This window comes from Pelophylax lessonae, assembly GCF_965119305.1.
Source record: "Pelophylax lessonae genome assembly, chromosome: 1".
In the NCBI taxonomy this organism is placed as follows: domain Eukaryota; kingdom Metazoa; phylum Chordata; class Amphibia; order Anura; family Ranidae; genus Pelophylax; species Pelophylax lessonae.
The window spans coordinates 223,361,659-223,382,898 of NC_138768.1; the positions used below are offsets into that span (position 1 = coordinate 223,361,659).

General features: G+C 46.3%; 1 protein-coding gene across 1 annotated transcript in view; it reads left to right on the forward strand.

The window, feature by feature from the left end:
* NAA25 (N-alpha-acetyltransferase 25, NatB auxiliary subunit) overlaps positions 1-21,240 on the forward strand; it is a 129,910-nt gene that overhangs the window by 106,442 nt on the left and 2,228 nt on the right. Inside the window, exons 20-23 of the mRNA XM_082243438.1 lie at positions 14,859-14,924; positions 15,014-15,111; positions 16,411-16,518; positions 19,048-19,194. Coding sequence (XP_082099564.1) covers positions 14,859-14,924; positions 15,014-15,111; positions 16,411-16,518; positions 19,048-19,194 — 419 coding nt within the window. The remainder of the gene's footprint in view (positions 1-14,858; positions 14,925-15,013; positions 15,112-16,410; positions 16,519-19,047; positions 19,195-21,240) is intronic.

Genomic DNA, 21,240 nt, shown 5'->3' on the forward strand with positions numbered 1-21,240 from the left:
TTTTTGGTGTAACTCTAGATGAGTTGATTGCGGGGTTCACGTGAGGTAAGAGTACTCGTCTGCCCAAGGTCACCAAGGGAGAGCTCCCCCATACGCGGAGGGGGCCCCCCCTTCCAGACTCGACATAATTGCCTTCGTGCCTTTGGGGCGCAGGAGAAGGGTAAACCCTTATGTTTTCCGGGGGCCACGAGGAGCCGTGGTCGGGTAAGCCAAACGCCGGTCAGTCTGGTTTGGCGGCCCAGTCCACCTCCTTCTAAAAGGGAAGCCCTCGCCTTTGTCTGGGTGGGGGGACGTCTGCTTTCTTTTCAGGAACCCTGGTTGTCCGGCATTCAGGACAGGTGGGTTCACGAACCAATTCGTTCAGAGAGATCGAGTTGATCTCGCCCCACAGACGAGTTCCTCCCGTCCATTTTTCAGCTGCCCCCCCCTGATCATCTCTGAGATCTCGTGGGGGCTGTGCATGATTTGCTTGCACATGGAGTCATTGTACCCGTTCTTTTTCGGAAAAAGTTTTGGCAGTTTTGACTCCAACCTGTTCACGGTGCCCAGGAAAGAGGGCACGGTGTGTCCGATTCTGGACTGGTAGTCCCTGAACCGCTTTGTGCGGGGCGTTCAGGATGGGATCCATCTGGTCGGGGGTGGCCTCGTTGAGGCCTGGGCAATTGCTGCATCCATCGCCTTGCAGGATGCGTATCTCCACATCCCTATTTTCGAGGGTCATCAGAGCTGCTTCCGCTTCGCGGTGGCTGGGGAGCATTACCAGTTCGTAGCGTTGCCTTTCAGTTTTGCTTCGGCTCCCAGGGTTTCCACCAAGGTGTTGGCTCCGGTCTAGCTTTGCTGCGTTACAGGGCATTGCGGTCATCGGTTGCCTGGACGACCTCTTGTAAGGTCGAACTCATGTGTAACCTTCGCAAAAGATCTGGCTGTGAAGGTTCAGACGCTTCAGGAGATTGGGTGGGCCATCCATTTCAGAAGTCGGCACTGACTCCCTCTACTCGTTTCCAGTACCTAGATGGTCCTGGAGACTCTTCTCAATCTCTGGTCTTCCTTCCGGAGGACAAAAATCGGGACTTTGCGTTAGGAGATCGGAGCTCTCAGGAACGATGATCTCTCCTCTTTGTGGACCTGCATGCGGGTTCTGGGACGGCTGGTCTCGGCCTTCAAAGAAGTTCCGTTTGCTCAATTTCACACCAGGCCTCTGCAAGCGGAGATCCTGGACAGGTGGGACAGGACACCTCAGGCCTTGGAAAAAAAAAGTATTTCCTTGAGTCATCCGGGTCGGATCTTCTGTGGTGGCACTGGCTGCTGTCCTTGACACTGGGTCGGTCCTTCTGACCTTTATTATGGACGGTTGTCACCACGGATGCCAGCCTGTCGGGCTGGGGAGGAGTTCTGGGCACACGTTTTGCGCCCAGGGGACGTGGTCGGCGGGGGAGACTTCACTACCGATCAACGTCTTGAAGCTCCGAGCGCTCCAGCTTTGTCTGTTCCGGTGGTCACCTCAGCTTCAGGGGTGTCTGGTGCTGGTACAGATGGACAATGCCACGGCTGTGGCTTGTATCAATCACCAAGGGGGCACGTGGAGTGCCCGGGCGGCTATGGCAGTGGCCGAGATTCTGTCCTGGGCTGGATCGCAGGTACCTGCGTTCTCGGCCATTCTCATTCCAGGTGTGGAACTCTGGCAGGCGGAATATCTATGTCGCCAGACTTTGGACTGAGGGGAATGGTCCCTACATCCGGAGGTGGTTCACCTCCTGTGCGCCATGTAGGGGACCCCGGGCCTGGATTTGTTTCCCATCTCCACGAAGTGGTGGTAAGGTTCATGGCCTGGGCTCGCGATCCTCTGGCGGATGCGTTGGTGGTGCCTTGGCACAGCTATCGGCTACTGTATGCCTTGCCTCCGATTCCACTGTTATCCTGGTTCCTCCGCAGGTTGGCGTCGGAACGGATGTCAGTCATTCTGGTGGCCCCGGACGGGCCTCGATGGTCCTGGTACGCGGCCGTCGTTCAGATGGTCGTAGAACTTCGATGGCGGCTTCTGCTGTGAGATGATCTGTCTCGAGGACCGGTCTTCCATTCTGCTTTACAGTTGCTGGCTTTGTCGGCATGGCTGTTAAAAGCCAGGTCCTGAGGGATAGAGGTCTTCCTCAGGCGGTCGTCCTTACCTTTTGTAAGGGGCTTGCAAAGCCACTTCAAGGAAATTTTTTTTTTTCGCACCCCCTGAAAGCGTATTTCGATTGGTGCGAAGTGCATGGTTTTTACCCTCGTTCCTTCTCGGTGGCGAAGGTCTTGGCCTTCCTGCAGAAGGGCGTGGATCAGCATCTGGTGCTGACTAAGGCCAGGGTCCATTGTCGGCCTTGGCCGTCTTGTTTCAAAGACCTTTGATGTTGCTTCCTTTGGTCCGCACCTTCGTTCAAGAGGTGCGGCATTTGGCTCACCCTGAGGGGAGCTCTCTTGCTTACATGGTACCTGAATTTGGTTTTTGTCAATGTTGCAATAAACCTCTCTTCGTGAACATCAGGGGGATATCTCGGTCTGTGTTGTCACAGAAAGTTGCTTTTCTGGTGGCCATCACGTCGGCTCGTAGAGTGTCTGAATTGGCGGCCTTGTCCTGCCTCTCTCCTTATCTAGTACTTCATATAGATAAGGTGGTTCTGTGACCGAGTCAATCTTTTCTTCCCACGGTGGTTTCTTCATTCCACCTCAATGTGGATGTCGTGTTGCCGTCACTGTGCGCACGGCCCAAGCATTCTAAGGAGTTTACTTTGCTTTCTCTAAATGTGGTCCGGGCGGTCAAGGTCTACCTGTCCACCACGGAGTAGATTTGGCAGTCTGATTCTCTATTTGTTCTTCCTGAGGAACCTCTGAAGGGATCGGCCGCCTGCGCGGCGACCTTTTTCTAAATGGATCAGAACAGGCGATTGTTCAGGCCTATTCCATCGAGGGTCAGGTTCCTTCTTTCCCGGTAAAGGCTCATTCTACTCCAGCCGTTAGTGCCTCTTGGGTTTTTTCGCCATCCTGCTTCTGTGGCTCAGGTGTGCAAGACGGTGACATGGTCGTCAGTGCACACTTTCACTAAGTTTTACAAACTTGACGTTTTGGCATCTTCGGATGCTTCTTTTGACCGCAAAGTTTTGAGTGCAGCAGGTGTTTGAGGGGACATTGTTTTTAATGTCTTTCCTTGTTGGGGTGTTTTTTCTGGGTTTGTTCCAGTTTTTTACTGTGGGCTCAGGTTGTTACTAGCCCGGTTATTTGCGTTCTTATCTGGTTGCGTTGCTTTCCCACCCCTCATACCTGCACTGCTTTGGGACGTCCCATTAGTGAAGGCTAATACCATCGGGCAGCGACTGTCAGAGGACGTAAGAGAAAATATAATTTTTGTAAGAACTTACCATAAAATTATATTCACTTGAGTCCTCTGACAGTCGCTGCCCCCACCCCCTCTGGTTTTTGTATCTGGGGGTTGTTGCCTTCCGGTACTGCTTGCTACGAAGCTCAAGTAATATCAGATTGGGTTTCTGGATATGGCTGTGGGATTGCCCCCTAGTGGCGTGCTGAGGTACAAAAGTTTTTTGTATTCTGCCTAGCCTGCTCCTGCAGAGTGCGCCATTACCCATTAGTGAAGGCTAATACCATCGGGCGGCGACTGTCAGGACTCGGAGAAAATAATTTTACGGTAAGTTCTTAGAATAGTTCTATTATTGTAAAGTGGAAACTGATGTGAGGTGGGGGACTGTGATGTGTGGGGAAAGGAGGACACTGAATTGAAGGATTGTGATATAGAAAGAGAGGGCTGAAAAAAAAGTGGTTCAGACCTCTAGTAAAGTAAATTTTTACTGGCCCGACCTCCTGTTCTATAGGAATGATCCTTAACCACTTAAGCCCCGGAAGATTTTACCCCCTTCCTGACCAGGGGGTATTTTGCGATTCGGCACTGCGTGACTGTAACGGACAATTGCGCGGTCGTGCGACGCTGTACCTAAACGAATTTGGCGTCCTTTTTTTCCCACAAACAGAGCTTTCTTTTGGTGGTATTTGATCACCTGTGCGATTTTTTTTTTTTTTTTTTTTTTTTTTAATCGCGCGCTATAAACAAAAAAAAGCGTCAATTTTGCAAAAATAGCAATATTTTTCACATTTTTTTATATGAAATTCCCCCCCAAAAAAATGTAAAAATCAAAATTTCTCTAGCGCTCATTGACAGACGTAGTCCTCGGTGATACACCACCTTCGGGTTATGTTGCCTCCACAGGAGCAGGACTAGACAGGAAATTAAAAAGCTCTGGCCACACCCTAGGGGCAGTCCCAGAGGGTATATCCTCTCTCTCTCTCTCTGCCTCAGCAAATCAGTTATTTTCTGTCTAGTTAGGAGTAAGGACCTAGATACCTTGCTGGGATCTTAGGTCCTGGCAAGAATTTTTTTCTTAAAGGATTTTTTAGACAGCTTTTTTTTTTCTCCAGTGTTCCTGTGAGATCTTCAAGCAAGAAAGCTGAACTGGGCGACGGGCTGGATGTTGAGATCCGGAGGTCACCCCAGTTCAGCCTACGAGCGCGTGCAGGCCATAGCTCCGCGCTGGGTCGGCCGCGACAAAGTCCCATTAAAAGGACTGAACCCGCGAGTTAAACGTCTCGCTGAAACGCCAAAGACCATGAGTCACGGCGTCCGTATTGGTCGACAGCCCTCCCGCCCCGGTGGAGAGGGGTACTGTCAGGAGTTGGTGCCCGCCTGGTTCCGGTATGGTGAGTAGTATGTTCCCCCTTTTTCCCTGACGGGTTTTGTGGTGAACGCGGGCCCCTCTCTGTATGGTAAGAAAGAGTCCTTTCTATCCTATAACATGTCACAGATCCTCCTACTTTGAGTGTGATTTTATGTGTGCAAAAAGCCAGGAGGCTTGGTTTGGGAACTAACAATCTATTGTATACATGTTTAAAAGATGTAATCTGTGGCATTCTGGGAATCTTATGGGTTAAGTATAAGCTACCTACCAGTCAGAAGCCACGGACATGTAGACTGCCTTCCAAATCAGATCTCCAGCTATTAGCAGGCCTCCCGAACGGCCATGCGGTCCGCCAGGGCCGGTATCGCCAACCACGCCATATCCCCATGCAGAGAGAGTGTTGTGTGCCCTGTAGCACACCGCTATTCAGTACAGGCCGCCGCCATTTTTTTTGCTGGATCGCACGAGCCGCCATTTTGGCGTAGCCTCGTGTCTCCAGCATGGGGGCGGCCATGTTTGAGGTGATCCTACACCTCGTGGAGCTTGGGGGAGGCGCCGGAAGGCGTGCAGAGGGGCGGAGCCGCCTCCTTTCTTCCTGGGCAGCCAGCCAAAAGACTTCCTGTTTGTCTAGACAGCGCTGTAACCTGTTGCAGTTAAACTCTGAGCATCAAGTGGTGAGCCTGGGGGTCTATCTCTCTCTCTCTCGATCGATAGGGATCCCTAGCAGGTAACACTAAGGGGCTTTTTTGTGGCGCTGGGGGTCAGAAAAAAAAAAAAAAGGTTTTTTTCTTTACTTTTGAATTATATCATCCAGGAAGTAACTGGAGTTATCATGGACCCTGCCACACATATTCCCCCACCTGTTTCCCTCGAGGGGGCCTCGGGACCCGCCGGTGCACAGAGTATAGAGTCATTTACAGCAATTTTGGAGTCTATGGTGGCTCGGGTGGAGGCGGCCTGTCAGGGACGGGGGTCAAGGAAGCGACCCCCGCCTACCCCTATACCATCTGACACCTCTGACTCAGATTCAGAGATGGTCACGGCAGTTGCAGGTTCCTCTGCAAGGGCTGTTATCCCAGGTAAAGCCCCCTCAGACAGTGAGGAGGACGCTTCTTCTCTTGCTATAATTCAGGAAGAAGCATTGGTGGACGCACTAGTTGTGGCAGTGCAGGAAACCTTAAAACTTGAGGCTTTACCGGCAGAGGCAACTGAAACAGAGATGCCTTTTGGTACTAATAAGCCCATCAAGACGGCGAAGGCTTTTCCTGTACCTAAATGTTTTGGTAATCAGATCAAAGGAGAATGGGAGCATTCTAAACGTACCTTTACTATTTCCAAGCGTATTGCTAGACGCTATCCGTTTGAGGAATCCATCATTAAGAAATGGACGGTACCACCAGTCGTGGATCCGCCTATTTCCAGGCTGAATAAAGCCACGGTTATTCCAGTGGAGGACACTTCGTCCTTTAAGGATCCGGTGGATCGAAAGATAGAAGCAGAGTCCCGCACTATCTTCTCTCTGATAGGGTCAGCATTTAGACCAGTAATTGTTATTGGTCTAGTTTCCCAGACACTTACGGAATGGGCGAAAATGGTACGCCAAGATCTTAGGGGAAAAGATATTCCCCAGGAGACATCTGATTTGATGGAACAGATTATACAAGGGCTACGGTTTATCTGTGACGCAGCCTTGGACACTACTCCCTTATTAGGGCATGCATCTAAGTTAGCAGTGATCCTCAGACGTGTGCTGTGGTTAAAATGCTGGTCAGCTGACCTAGGTTCCAAAAAGACCTTGACCAATCTCCCTTTTCAGGGGAATCGTCTATTTGGGGCCAACCTAGATTAAATCATTAAGGATGCCACTGGGGGCAAGAGCACTTTTTTGCCACAGGCTGCAAAAGCTAAGGGACCTCGCAACAAGCGAGGACCTTTCTTTACCGCCCATAAAGGGCGCCCGGCTGGTACTAGCGGGAAAGGCAAGACTCCTCCAGGAGGGTTCAAGAAGGGCTGGTCGGACAAGCAGAGGACCAACCCAGCCAAACCCGAAGTAAAGGAGTACACAGCCTGAAGGTGCGCCCCCACCCGGTTTCAGGGTGGGGGGACGTTTTCACCGGTATTCAGGACATTAGATCGAGCATCTACCACTACTACCGGTGCGATTCTTCCCTTCCAACATTTAAGTACCACAGGAAGCGGTAGTTACCGTTCCCTGAATAGATCTTTTCCTTTACCTTTTCCTAAGATTAGTCCCGATACCTCACAGGAATCGGATCTGGTTGACCAGATAGGCCAAGTAGCCTTTAGCCGGGTGACTTCGGTCCCTGAGGTTCAACCAGAAAAGATCACCTTTCCTGATAACTATCAGGTATCGGATAAATGTGTGGGAACAGAAAACGACCAGACTTTCTCGGATGGTCGGGGCCAGATAGCTTTAGGGACGCCTGGTTCAGATCCAATCAGCGCTAGTGGTCCTAGAAATTCTAGGCTGGCCTCCTCAAGCCGGCCTGGCCGACTTGGACATGTTAGTCGCAGACGTTCCGTGGGAACTTCGTCTCAGGGAGTGTCTGTGGTCTCAAGGACCAATTTACCTTCGTGCTTTACAGTCGCTGGTTTTAATGGCCTGGCCATTGAGACCCAAGTACTGAAGGACAGAGGTTTGTCTACTTCAGTCATTCCTACCCTTATTAAAGCAAGGAAAGCGACTTCCAGCAAAGTCTATTATCACACATGGAAGACTTATATTGCGTGGTGCGAATCTTTAGGATTTCCTCCACGTACCTATTCGGTGTCTCGAATATTGGCCTTTTTGCAACAAGGGGTTGAGCAGAAGCTAGCCTTGAGCACCATCAAGGGTCAAGTTTCAGCATTAGCAATCTTCTTTCAGAAGCCTTTAGCTACCAAATCCTTGGTGCGGAATTTCATCCAGGGGGTGCGGCACCTGGCTCCTCCAGTCCGCGCGCCCTTACCGCCCTGGGATCTTAATTTGGTTTTGTCGGTTCTACAGAAACCTCCCTTTGAAAACATCAGGGAGATTCCCTTGCTTACTTTATCCCAGAAGGTGGCCTTCTTGGTGGCTATTACTTCTGCTCGCAGGGTGTCAGAACTGGCTGCATTATCATGCCAGTCCCCATACCTAGTGATTCATAGGGATAAGGTAGTACTTCATCCTAAGCCATCTTTTCTTCCTAAGGTGGTTTCAGATTTTCATCTGAATGAAGATATTGTACTACCTTCCTTGTGTCCTCAGCCCAAGCATCATCGGGAACATGCGTTGCATTCCTTAGATGTGGTTCGGGCAATCAGGGTATACCTGAAAGCTACGGAATCATTCCGTAAGACGGATTCACTTTTTGTGATCACGGATGGCCCCAGAAAGGGTTTGCCTGCATCTGCCGCGACCATTGCCAAATGGATTAGACAACGGTGGTACAGGCTTATTCTATTAAGGGTCAGAGTCCTCCGTTCCCTGTTAGGGCGCACTCCACTCGAGCGCTCAGTACTTCCTGGGCCTTTCGCCATCAGGCGTCAGTGGTCCAGGTATGTAAAGCGGCCACTTGGTCGTCGGTACATACCTTTACAAAATTCTATAAAATTGATGTGACGGCATCGGCGGATGCCTCATTTGGCCGCAAGGTTTTGCAGGCCGCAATTTGAGGAGACCGGTGGTCTACCTCGAGGGTTTTTTTCTGTTTGAAAAAAAAAAAAAAAAAAAGAAAAATTTTTTCTCTCTTTTGAGTCTCATCATTAAGGATGAGCATTGTAAACTTCTAGTTGGCGCCGGTTGGGCCTTCTAGATTGGGATTTGATTTCATTTTCCCACCCCTCAGTTGTGATACTGCTCTGGGACGTCCCGAAGGTGGTGTATCACCGAGGACTACGTCTGTCAATGAGCGCTAGAGAAAAATGGATTTTTGTAAAATCCTTTTCTCTTAGCTCATTGACAGACGTAGTCCCCGCCCCTCTGTTTTTTTGAGTTGGGTTAAAATCTCTAAAGACTGCTTTTTCACATAACTGATTTGCTGAGGCAGAGAGAGAGAGGATATACCCTCTGGGACTGCCCCTAGGGTGTGGCCAGAGCTTTTTAATTTCCTGTCTAGTCCTGCTCCTGTGGAGGCAACATAACCCGAAGGTGGTGCATCACCGAGGACTACGTCTGTCAATGAGCTAAGAGAAAAGGATTTTACGGTAAGATTTTACAAAAATCCATTTTTTAACATTTTCGGCCAATTTGTTTTATGCTACCTATGTTTGGTAAAAAAAAAATCGCAAAAAGCGTATTTTGATTGGTTTGTGCAAAAGTTATCGCGTTTACTAACAAAGGGAAAGATTTTTGTTGTTTTTTTTTTTTTTTTTTACGCGTAATGGCGGCGATCTGCGTTTTTTTTTTTTTTTTTTTTTTTTTTTTTTTTTTTGCGGTACTGCGACATTGGGGTGGACAGATCGGACCCTTGACTGACATTTGTGACACTTTTGGGGGTCCCAGTGACATTTCTACAGTAATCAGTGCTATACATATGCACTGTTACTGTAAAAATACACTGGTAGTGAAGGGGTTAACTTTATTTGGGAGGGAGGGGCTGTGTGTGTCCCTAGGGGCGTGCTTTCTACTGTGATTGGCTGTGGCTTCAGCTGTAAGGACACTGATCAACGGATCTACATACTAGATCTGTGTGATCAGTGTCTTTACAGCGAGGAGAATGACAGGTGGCTTGTTTACACAAGCTGCCTGACATTCTCCCTCTCCCCCGCCGATCGCCGAGTGACCGGCGGACATCGGGTCCGCTGGTCACACGCGTGGGGGGGTCCGTGACCACGCGCTCGCTCCCTAGACCCTCACAGGCAAGCGACGTAGACCTACGTTAGTTTGCCTGTGAGGGGCTGACCGCCGACGTAGATAGTCGTGCGGCGGTCGGCAAGTGGTTAATGAGTCGGATAAGAAGCATAACTTTAAACCTTTTAACAAACCGCACTATAATTCCCTGTTTCTTTAGCTTGTAGCATGTAATATCGCTTTTGTCCCGGTATGAGTAATTTTGTAACTATTCTTTCACTCATACAGTATATAACTTGCTGTAAATGACCTGTCTTCTGATTGCAGCATGTCCTAATTAAAACCAGGCAACTCCTATGTTGTGCTCAGTTTCTGTTAGCAGTTTGTCACTTTCACTCCCCTTAATACGTACTTAGTTAATCATTTACCATCTACTAGTGCAATCAACACTGGTCACATTTCTTGTTTAACTTTCGTTCAGACTTTAGTTTCAGACAGGAAAACTACAGAACAGCATGATCACTTGGTGCATTCTAGATTTAGGAGCTTTTTAAGAGCATTGTTAAACCACCCTCTTGGGGATAGCACTTTGTTTCTCTAATGTGCTATATTATGCTAGTTGCAGATCAGGCCAATAACAGTCCTTTAAGGTTTTGTTAAAGTGCCAAATTACCTTGTAAGTATTTCCATTCCCAATTCTTTGGATTTGAGAATGCTGTGACTTACTGTGTATCTTGGAAATGAGCAGGTGCTTTTTGAACAGAACTTCTGTAAAGCATTAGGTTTGTGGACTAGTCAGGGATGAAATAGATGCATGTGTTTCTACAGTTATAATTACTAGAAACATTAGATAATGTGGTGTGCTTCCAGTGCATCTGTGTGCTCTCTCCTCTTGCTCTTCCTCTCTTGCTCTTCCCCTCTTGCTGCCATCACTTCCTGGCTACCTCAGTCTCTTTCACTTTGCTCAAAAGCATCTGATTTCTCTGGTTCAACTGCAGGTATACCTTCTCCATGAATTGTCTTCTTGGCTGACTGATTTAAACTGTTTTAAGGCCACGTGCCAAATTGCAAGTAACTTGGTACAGGTCTGGTCTTCAATGTCCCCAAATAAATTAACTGAGCTATGGGTAAAAACCTTTTACTTCTAATTAATGCTTCTGGAGAGGAACTAAAAGGCTAAGCAGTAAACTTTGCACAAATCTAGAGTGGAACCCCTAAAGTGATTGCCTATTTAAATCAGTACCCTTCCCAGAGCACCTGCACCCAATTTGGGTCACACCAGTTGGATACTGATGTGATTTTAGTAATCGGTACCTCCACTTGCCCACTTCTGGTGCATGAAGAATGCCCATAGACTGAAAGGGATCCTTTATGGCCAGTTCACTACTGGTGTCACATGTTAAAAATTCTAGCCTTCAGCTTCAAGAATTTGTCACCGAATAGGACACAAGACCATTAGGCATCAGCCCACAGATAATAGAGATGGTTAGCATTACCAAATAGTGCGGAGAGGAGACATTAAGGCAGATTAGAAATAAAGGAGATTCACGCTTGAAAAGCTAAAGTCAAAACTCAAGTCTAACCCCTCAACAGTTAGCTGCCAGTACATTACACTGAGCTTCCCTGTCTTTCCAGCTTGGATATTCTTTGTTTGACTTAAAAAAAAAAAAAAACCTAGCCATCTTTAAATGTCTTTTCCAGGTCTGTAGTGATTTAATGCCATCTCTTTAATCTAAATGGTGGAGTACTCAAGTAACCACATTATCTCAATTGTACAGAACTTGGGAATTGATTTTTAGGCCTATTGGTTATATGCTGCTTGCTACCTTCAGGTAATTGGCTTTTCTTCACTGAGTCGCCAGGACTCAACTCACTCCATGGGAAGGTTAACTCCAGTACCTAGAGTCTTGTTTACTCTATTACTATAACTTCTATCTCCATGGCTTACAACCCTCACTCTGCCTTGAATTCTTATTTGCCCCCTCTTCCTGTTTAGGGTTGCAGATTAAAAAGTCGCTCGTTTTACAGGCTGAGAAACCAGTCTACTTCTGTCTTCTGGTTGCTTATACTAGTCAACTCCATTGGCCAGTTTAGTACTGAAAAAGTGGAATTGCCCCTGTCCTCAGTGCGTCCCTTATGTGTGTTTTTCACTATCCACACGTGGTCTGTTGGTACCCAGGCACTCACTTGCTTCCTACCAAATATCTTCGGTTCTATGACCACTCTACAGCCTTTTGCCCAGAGATACAGGTCCTTCTCAAAAAATTAGCATATTGTGATAAAGTTCATTATTTTCTGTAATGTACTGATAAACATTAGACTTTCATATATTTTAGATTCATTACACACAACTGAAGTAGTGCAAGCCTTTTATTGTTTTAATATTGATGAATTTGGCATACAGCTCATGAAAACCCAAAATTCCTATCTCAAAAAATTAGCAAATTTCATCCGACCAATAAAAGAAAAGTGTTTTTAATACAAAAAAAGTCAACCTTCAAAAAATTATGTTCAGTTATGCACTCAATACTTGGTCGGGAATCCTTTTGCAGAAATGACTGCTTCAATGCGGCGTGGCATGGAGGCAATGAGCCTGTGGCACTGCTGAGGTGTTGTGGAGGCCCAGGATGCTTTGATAGCGGCCTTGAGCTCATCCAGAGTGTTGGGTCTTGCGTCTCTCAACTTTCTCTTCACAACATCCCACAGATGCTCTATGGGGTTCAGGTCAGGAGAGTTGGCAGGCCAATTGAGCACAGTAATACCATGGTCAGTAAACCATTTACCAGTGGTTTTGGCACTGTGAGCAGGTGCCAGGTCGTGCTGAAAAATGAAATCTTCATCTCCATAAAGCTTTTTAGCAGATGGAAGCATGAAGTGCTCCAAAATCTCCTGATAGCTAGCTGCATTGACCCTGCCCTTGATAAAACACAGTGGACCAACACCAGCAGCTGACATGGCACCCCAGACCATCCCTGACTGTGGGTACTTGACACTGGACTTCAGGCATTTTGGCATTTCCCTCTCCCCAGTCTTCCTCCAGACTCTGGCACCTTGATTTCCGAATGACATGCAAAATTTGCTTTCATCCAAAAAAGGACTTTGGACCACTGAGCAACAGTCCAGTGCTGCTTCTCTGTAGCCCAAGTCAGGTGCTTCTGCCGCTGTTTCTGGTTCAAAAGTGGCTTGACCTGGGGAATGCGGCACCTGAAGCCCATTTCCTGCACACGCCTGTACACGGTGGCTCTAGATGTTTCTACTCCAGACTCAGTCCACTGCTTCCGCTGGTCCCCCAAGGTCTGGAATCGGTCCTTCTCCACAATCTTCCTCAGGGTCTGGTCACCTTCTCGTTGTGCAGCGTTTTCTGCCACACTTTTTCCTTCCCACAGACTTCCCACTGAGGTGCCTTGATACAGCACTCTGGGAACAGCCTATTCGTTCAGAAATTTCTTTCTGTGTCTTACCCTCTTGCTTGAGGGTGTCAATGATGGCCTTCTGGACAGCAGTCAGGTCGGCAGTCTTACCCATGATTGTGGTTTTGAGTAATGAACCAGGCTGGGAGTTTTTAAAAGCCTCAGGAATCTTTTGCAGGTGTTTAGAGTTAATTAGTTGATTCAGATGATTAGGTTAATAGCTCATTTAGAGAACCTTTTCATGATATGCTAATTTTTTGAGATAGGAATTTTGGGTTTTCATGATCTGTATGCCAAAATCATCAATATTAAAACAATAAAAGGCTTGCACTACTTCAGTTGTGTGTAATGAATCTAAAATATATGAAAGTCTAATATTTATCAGTACATTACAGAAAATAATGAACTTTATCACAATATGCTAATTTTTTGAGAAGGACCTGTATATCCCTGCATCTCTAATTCAATAAAATTCACCAGTTAGGCACATTTCAACCTAGGTTGGGTGCCTCTTTCATTTGGTATGCAGATTTCTTCCCCCAATACTCTTCTATCATGTGAGGTAGTTCTCACCTAGTGAGATGTGGAACCCCATCCCAGAACCTTTTTCTATTCCTCATCCTGCAACTCCTTTTTTGGCGATACTACAAAAAAAAAACTAGCCCTTGGTGTACGCTACAGGTCTTGGATCAACCTTCTATACCCTCTTCATAACGCTCTTGCAGTTCCTTTGCACTCTTTGAAAGAATTTGCTGTTCTTTGTGGCCCCACTGCAACCTTTTGTGTTCCTCTGAGGCCTTCTTTAGGTGCTCTTGCCCATGTAGAGCCATGCCCTTGTGTTCAAGATGGCTACTCCTTTAAAAAGTCACCTGTAAGACGGAGCCGCCATCTCTGTTGCCCCTGGCAGCTGTAGCTCTGCCTTGGCTCCTCCTGTGTTCTTCTTGAGAGCACCCTTTTTTCTTTGCTACGGGAGGGGACCAAGTAGCCTAGAAGTCAGTGGTTCTTGCTTCCCTGGTGCTCCTCTTACCACCACCTTCTGTAGAAATCTTTCTCCCTCCCCATGTCCTCCCTTGAAGGCATATTTAAACCATTACACCTCGCCCTATGGTTGGGACTGTTATCTATATCTACCTGCTACATATTCCCTTGGGAACTGACCCCTCTTCTGTTGTCACTGAACAGTCCCTCTATGGGATTCCTTCCACCTAAATTGCTGGTTTGGTTATTTTACTTTTTTTTTTCTTCCCTCAAGGCCTTTGCCCTCATTTAACACCTCCTTCCATATATAAGCCCATTCTTAAGAGATATTAGGGTTTTGGCTCTTTTTTTACAGCACCTAGCATCTGTTTGTCTCACAAGTAGCAGGGCCACCACCCGATGCTCTGTTGGTTTCAAGTGGTATTTTTTTTGTTTTGCCAGGAGGTTGTTGAGCCTGTGCGAACTTTGGCTGCAAGATGATTCTGCGGTCAACGGTTTGTTTCGGTCCTTAATCCCTATTTTTTTGTGGGCCTGATGCTGCAGTTTTGGCTATTGTATTGTCCACCACTCAATTTATTGCTTGGGGACATCTTGTATTATTATAAGAAGCAATTCCTGTGTCGTATACTGTACTATATAATTGGAATTTTGACTTGCCTGTAAATTCCATGTCTTGGAGTAACAATGCCGGGGTCTCCCCTTTTTCTCTGTGATATCCTGAACCTGTCTTGCCATACGCCTATCCCCACACACAGTCCCCATATTCTGTGTGTGCATTCAGGCAGTTCACTAGTAACCGCTATACCTGATACTCCAGCTGAAGTGCCAGGTTTCATAATCTCCTCCTCAATATGAAAAAACGAAAATCAAAATATTTTATTAGTTATCCTGCACAAACAAAGATTGAATATTTAAATTACTGTTAATGCCTAAAATGACTGTTGCTTTAAAAAAAAAAAAAATGTCCTTTCTCTACAGATGATAGTTGTGACATTCAAGAAAAAATTGGGAACAGATTAAACTCTTCTCTAGGCAATTTAAAAGGTATGTGCTGAACATTTTTAATATGGATTAGAGTTGGCAGTACATTTTTTTTCACAAATACTAAACTCGTATTTGATTTTTTTCCCCAGACCTTTTTAGCCAATGTAAAGGAGATCTTCTGTTTTATCGAGAAGGACACAGCAAGACATCACCTCTTATAATTGAGAACTTAGTCTTCTTTGTGGAGGTTTGTCCATGTATAAGTTTGTCTTCTACTTATTTCTTTCAAGGTCTGATTTGTGAAAAATTGTAAAATAATGATTAGCGAATTAATAGGCAGCTAAGGAGAATGCAGTCAATTATAGTCGTTATACAGTATGTATGTCATGTATCATTTTTCCCCAGATTAAACAAGACTTCATAAATAGATTAGGACAAGTTTTGTATTTACTTGATTGTGAATTGATGTATTTGCCATTGATTTTTGCAGTCTTACGCTGGGCATGCACTTAAACGAATATGATTTTAATGGATCATTTAAATTCACTTTCTTGGGCAAGACTTTGCAACAAGAAAGGAAAAGATCAGTTTGATTGAACTGTTTTCCATCAGGGCTAACGGTTCTTTTTCAATGAAAGCTTTCACTCATTAACCAAACTGACCAATTACCGTAGCCTTTACCTGAAACATCATTTTCTTTCTTTAACACATGCAATAAATAACGTCCTATGTATGGCCAGTATGAATTGCAAGGAGAAAGTCCTGTTAATCTATTGTGTGTCAAACCTAAGGCTTCTGTTTAAGGTCTATATGAAATCTTTTGGCCTCAACATAAAGCAACAGAATGGCTTCTCAACCTTTTTTCAGTCAAAGCACCCTTTAAAATTATGGACAATCTCAAGACACCACTTTCTAAAAAGTAAAAAACGATTCTAATAGTTTTACATAATGTAGCAATATCCACACATAAGATACCCAACGTCAGAGGGGATGTATTCTTCCCAAGCAAATACATTTTTGCACACTGGTACTGACTAGAATTCATATGTTTCTCTTCTCCCTTTATCTTCACGGAGTCAGCTGATGTGACCCCAGTTCTGAGATAGGCACAGGAGGTTAAAACAAGGATGCTGTGGACACAACAGACCTCCTCCTGATCAACTGATGATGTCATTGGTTGTTAGGAGGCCAGAAAGTCGCAAGGTCGCATAATGAAAACCCATGGCTTTGTGTAATTAAGACCGGCTTCATCTACCTGCTGGCTTGTATACAATTTTTCATCAATCTTTAGGCATTTTGCCAAGGCACCATGGTTTGAGAAAGGCTGGCTTAGATGAGGAAATGTTTGGGGTGGGATTATCAGACTACAGATTAGATGTCCACTCCTCCCCTTGCATACGTTATTTCTGAATGAAGAAATAAATATAAGGTGAACTTGCTGGTTTTTCACTAGATTTTCATCTTTTTAAACAGCCCTTTGTTTGAAAAGGTTTTCGGTTTGAGAGTGATGTATTGATTTTACTGTTTATTGTTCCTCCTCCTGCAGGCTATATCTATTGTTCTCTGGGTATCAGGATATTTTGCTGCTGTTCTTAGGCCGTTCAAGTCAAATCTTCAAAAGAAGAAGAAAAAGAAAAAAGAAAGTAGTACTACAGTAAGTAAAGATAGGTGTAGCGCGCTATTTCTGGAAAAAGTATTGAACTTTAAAACAAACCCATAACCATTCAGAAGGTCATAAACCGCAGTAGCTTCTCAGAACTGAAAATAAAACCAAGGGCACGTTCTTGATAAATTTAGAATATTGTAATGTCTGGTCGCTCTGTTGTGTACAATGATATCAACTTGGCTGATACTGTATATATTATTTAGTTCAAATCAAAATATTGACTGCCAGAAGCTTTTAAAATATTGGTTGTGTATGTACGTAGGCAATTTTATTTGCATATTACATAAGTAGGCTTTGTTTTTTGGTTTTTGTAAGTGCATAATAGACTCCGCTAACAGATACGCCTTCTCGGTGGGGAATCTGTCCGCTGTTCCCCGCTGAGCAAGTAGATTGCAGGTATGCTCTGCTTATGCAGACACGAACAAAGCCCGCTTTTTTCCGTGGATGGTCAGATGGAAACAGACTCCCTGTCCGTTTTTCCATCTGTCATCTAATCCAGTCAACCAGATGGATGGGGAACAAATGCCCAATTTGTGTGTTTTTAGAGGATACGCTCAGATCAAATGTCGGCAGGTGTGAACAAACATCCGCCGCTCCATAAAGGGCAGTGGATAGTCCGATCGGGTCTGCCTAAAAAAAACTGACAGGCGGACCCAATCGGGCCATCAGTGTGAAAGGGTCCTAAAGTAGAAGTCTAATCAAAAACACAATATCTACAGCAGCAAGCTTCAAGGGAGAGGAGAGATTCACGGACAATAGCCTTAATGTCGATCTAGTGACGTCACCCATAGGCTTAGTATGAGGCATCCATTGTCTGCTGTCCCTCCTCTTCATTGCCGAGCTGAACATTGTAGCTTATTGAACATTGAAGCCAGGGCCGGTGCTTCCACTAGGTAAACTAGGCAGCTGCCTAGGGCGCATTGCCACCTAGGGGCGCAGCCACGAGTCAGCACTCGCGCTCCATCATGAATGATCCTTGTGAGCTAAGGAAAGGGGCGGCAGTGGGGGAGGAAGAAGGGACAGAGGAAGATGCCAGGTGTCTGAGGCAGTGGCAGAACTACCAGGCCCTGACTTTCCACCATTGTTGGGGGAGCCCCAAGGGGCAGGAAAGGAGCCCACCGGAGTGCTAGCTGCATAATGATCCTCTTCATCTGGAGCTGAGCAGCCTAATCCCTGGGCGGGAAGTGACTCTCTAATCTGAGCTGGTGGGCAGCCGTTCATTTCCCTGGGTTGGTATTAAGCAGGGAGTGGAGGAGGGCTGAACCTGAGCCGGAGCTTGGCACTGGAGGGCGGCACCTTTACTGGAGCAGAAGCGACAAGGCAACGGAATGGTCTGAGGATGTTGGTGATGGAGGTGCGGAGCTCTCCGACTGCTGCTTCTCCCTCCACCAGGAGCCGGTTGGAGCTGTGGTGAGCACTGTGGTCCAGGAGAGGAGCGTCCTGGGAGAAGGAATAAGCAGGATCATGGTGAAGGAGGGCAGAGTGCAGGCCACTCTCTTCATATCAGGGTCCCTGGGTGTGACATGGAGTATCCCTGGTGTGAAGGAGAATTGCGGTCACCAGGTATGCCATGGGGAATCTGAGTCACCAGGTGTGACATGGGGGAAGAGGGGTCACAAGTGTAACAGGGGTTTGGGGTCTCCAGGTGTGCCATGAGGAATTGGAATCCCTGGGTGTGCCAAGGGGGATTGAGGTCCCCAGGTGTGACATGGAGGAACATCAGGGTCCCCAGGTGTGACATGGAAAAACATCAGGGTCTCCGGGTATGACATGGAGGAACATCAGGGACCCCTGATGGGACATAGAGGAACATTGGGATCACTGGGTATGACAGCATTACATGGAGGAACCATCAGATCAGGGTCACTGGATATGACATAGAGCAGTTTTTAACCCCTTCCCTTTTTATTTATTTTTTTTGGGAGGGGGGGGGGGGGGGCGCGTGTAGCTGATCTTGCCTAGGGCGTAAAACAGTCTAGCACCGGCCCTGATTGAAGCTCCCTGGGAGCCGAACATGTGAAAGGATCAGAGCACCCTTTGAATAGGTGAGACATCTTTCCTCTACCGGATAGCTGGAATAGGGCTTAGAATGTGTGTGGGGGCAGGTTTAAGTTTAGCCTGAACTGCTACTTTAAACACTAAACTAAACCCATACCTGGCCCCAACACTTTACCGAATACCTAAAATTAACAGCCATTTCCTCTTCCTAACCCTTCACCTGAACAATAATCTAATGTCTGACTCTAAACAGCACTAGCATAGTCTTACTCCCAAAGCATCAATGTTGATACTGAACAGTTAAAAAAAAAAAAAAGAGGTGCTGACACTGAATCCTCCTGATCCGCAAAATGTGAACTTACTGAAAGAGTACTGTAATTAGCAGGCATCCACTCTTGGTGTTCACATGGTTGCAGTGTTAATGTTGATACTTTGATGTAACAGTTGCTCATTTTATGAATGTCATTTCTAGTTATAACATCATATAGGTCTCACTGTCCTTACGGTTTCCTTTTCCAGCCCCCTGTGTTTACTGGCTTCCAGGACTTCATCACTGGGCTGCAAACATTGCTAACAGACATGAACGACTACCTAAAGGAGTTGGAAGCCTCTTTGGTTGCACTGAAACTTGAAGATCTCTCCTTAGAAAATGTAACGCTTAGTGAGGTTAGTATTTTTTTTTGTCCTTGGGCAAATTTTTTTCAATTAGCAACTCAAGGTGTAAAAAGTTCTAGCCTAATTCTTGGTGACAGGTGTAGCATTTCTCACACCTGTCTGTTTTGATTGACATGTACCGATCTCATGAATTCTAGAATGTTGAGTGAAAGCTTTAAAAGTTGATTACTAGAAAATGTAGAAGTCACTGCACGAATTAGCAGCTTGTGTAATCATGTCTTGCAGCCACTTTTCTTCGTAACTTCGGTCCCGTGCCTTGAGTTTCTTGCAACATGATATTTTCGGCCTAGATCAGATTTTGGTCCTTACTGTTATTTGGCAACCTAGTTTAAACTTCTGACAAGAACTTGGTGTCACACATTGCTCAAAAAAATGAAAGGAACACTTTGAAAACTAGATCTCAATGGGGGAAAAATATCATGCTGGATATCTGTGCTGATATGGACTGGGAAATGTTTTAGGGTTGAAAGGATGCCATATTGATGGAAAATAAATTAATCAACCTACAGAGGGCTGAATTCAATGACACCCCGAAAAAATTATGCAGTAGGGTAGTCCATTTTGCTGAAATTTCATTACAGCAACTCAAAATGGTACACGGTAGTTTGTATGGCCCTCATGTGCTTTTATGCATACCTGACAACATAGGGGTATGCTCCTCATGAGACTGACTGATGGTGTTCTGGTGTTTCCTCCCAGATCGGGACCAGGGCATCACTGAGCTCCTGAACAGACTGAGGTGCAACCTGGTTGCATCAGATGGACCAAAATCTAATGTCCCAGAGGTGTTCTATTGGATTTAGGTCAGGCGAGTGTGGAGGCAATTCAATGGTATCAATTTCCTAATCCTCCAGGAACTGGCTGCATACACTCGCCACTTAAGGGAAGAGTATTGTGCACTAGGAGGAACCCAGGACCCACTGCACCAGCGTAGGTTCTGACAATGGGTCCCAGGATTTCATTCTGATACCCAATGGCAGTCAGGGTACAATTGTCTAGCCTGTAGAAGTCTGTGCATCCCTCCATGGATTTTCTTCCCCAGACCATCACTGATACCCCACCAAACTTGTCATGCTGAACAATGTTACAGGCAGCATAACGTTCTCCACGGCTTCTCCAGACCCTTTCATGTCTGTCACATGTGCTTAGGAGGAACCTGATCTCATCTGTAAAAAGCGCAGGGCGCCAGTGGCGGTCCTGCCAATTCTGGTGTTGAATGACAAATGCCAATCGAGCTCTACGGTGCCGGGCAGTGACACAGGGCCCACTAGACGTCGGGCCCTGAGGCCATCCTCATGAAGTCGGTTTCTGATTGTATGGTCAGACATTCACACCAGTGGCCTGCTGGAGGTCATTTTGTAGGGCTCTGACAGTGCTCATCCTGTTCCTCCTTGCACAAATGGGTTAAGGACCTTCTACGGCCCTGTCCAGCTCTCCTAGAGTAACTGCCTGTCTCCTGGCATCTCCTTCATGCTCTCGAGCCTGTACTGGGGAGACACAGCAAACCTTCTGGCAATGGCACATATTGATGTGCCATCCTGGAGGAGTTGGACTGCCTGTGCATCCTCTATAGGGTCCAGGTATCGTCTCATGCTACCAGTGGTGACACTGACCCTAGCCAAATGCAAAACTAGTGAAAAGGTCAGAAAAGATAAGTAGGGAAAAAAGTCAGTGGCCATCACCTGTAAAACCATTCCTGTTTTTGGAGGTTGTTTCATTGATGCCCATCTAGTGCAACATAATTTCATAAAATGTCATGGCCCTCCAAACCAGCCAAGGCTAGTTCTGAGGCTTCTTTCCAGTGATGGGGTGTCCCTACTTCTCCAAAGTCTAAGAAAATCTGTCACCTGGGTCCAGAATGTCCACTCCTGTTCTACCAGGTGGATGTTTAAGCCTCCTTGGATGCCAGTTTTGGATGTAAGGTGCTACTAGCTGCTGTCTAAATCGAATTGGGCCTGTTGGCGTTGTTTGCTGTGTTGCCCACCCCTCATTTGGGCTGATTTTGGAAGTTCCATGGTAAAGACTAAAGTTCCTATG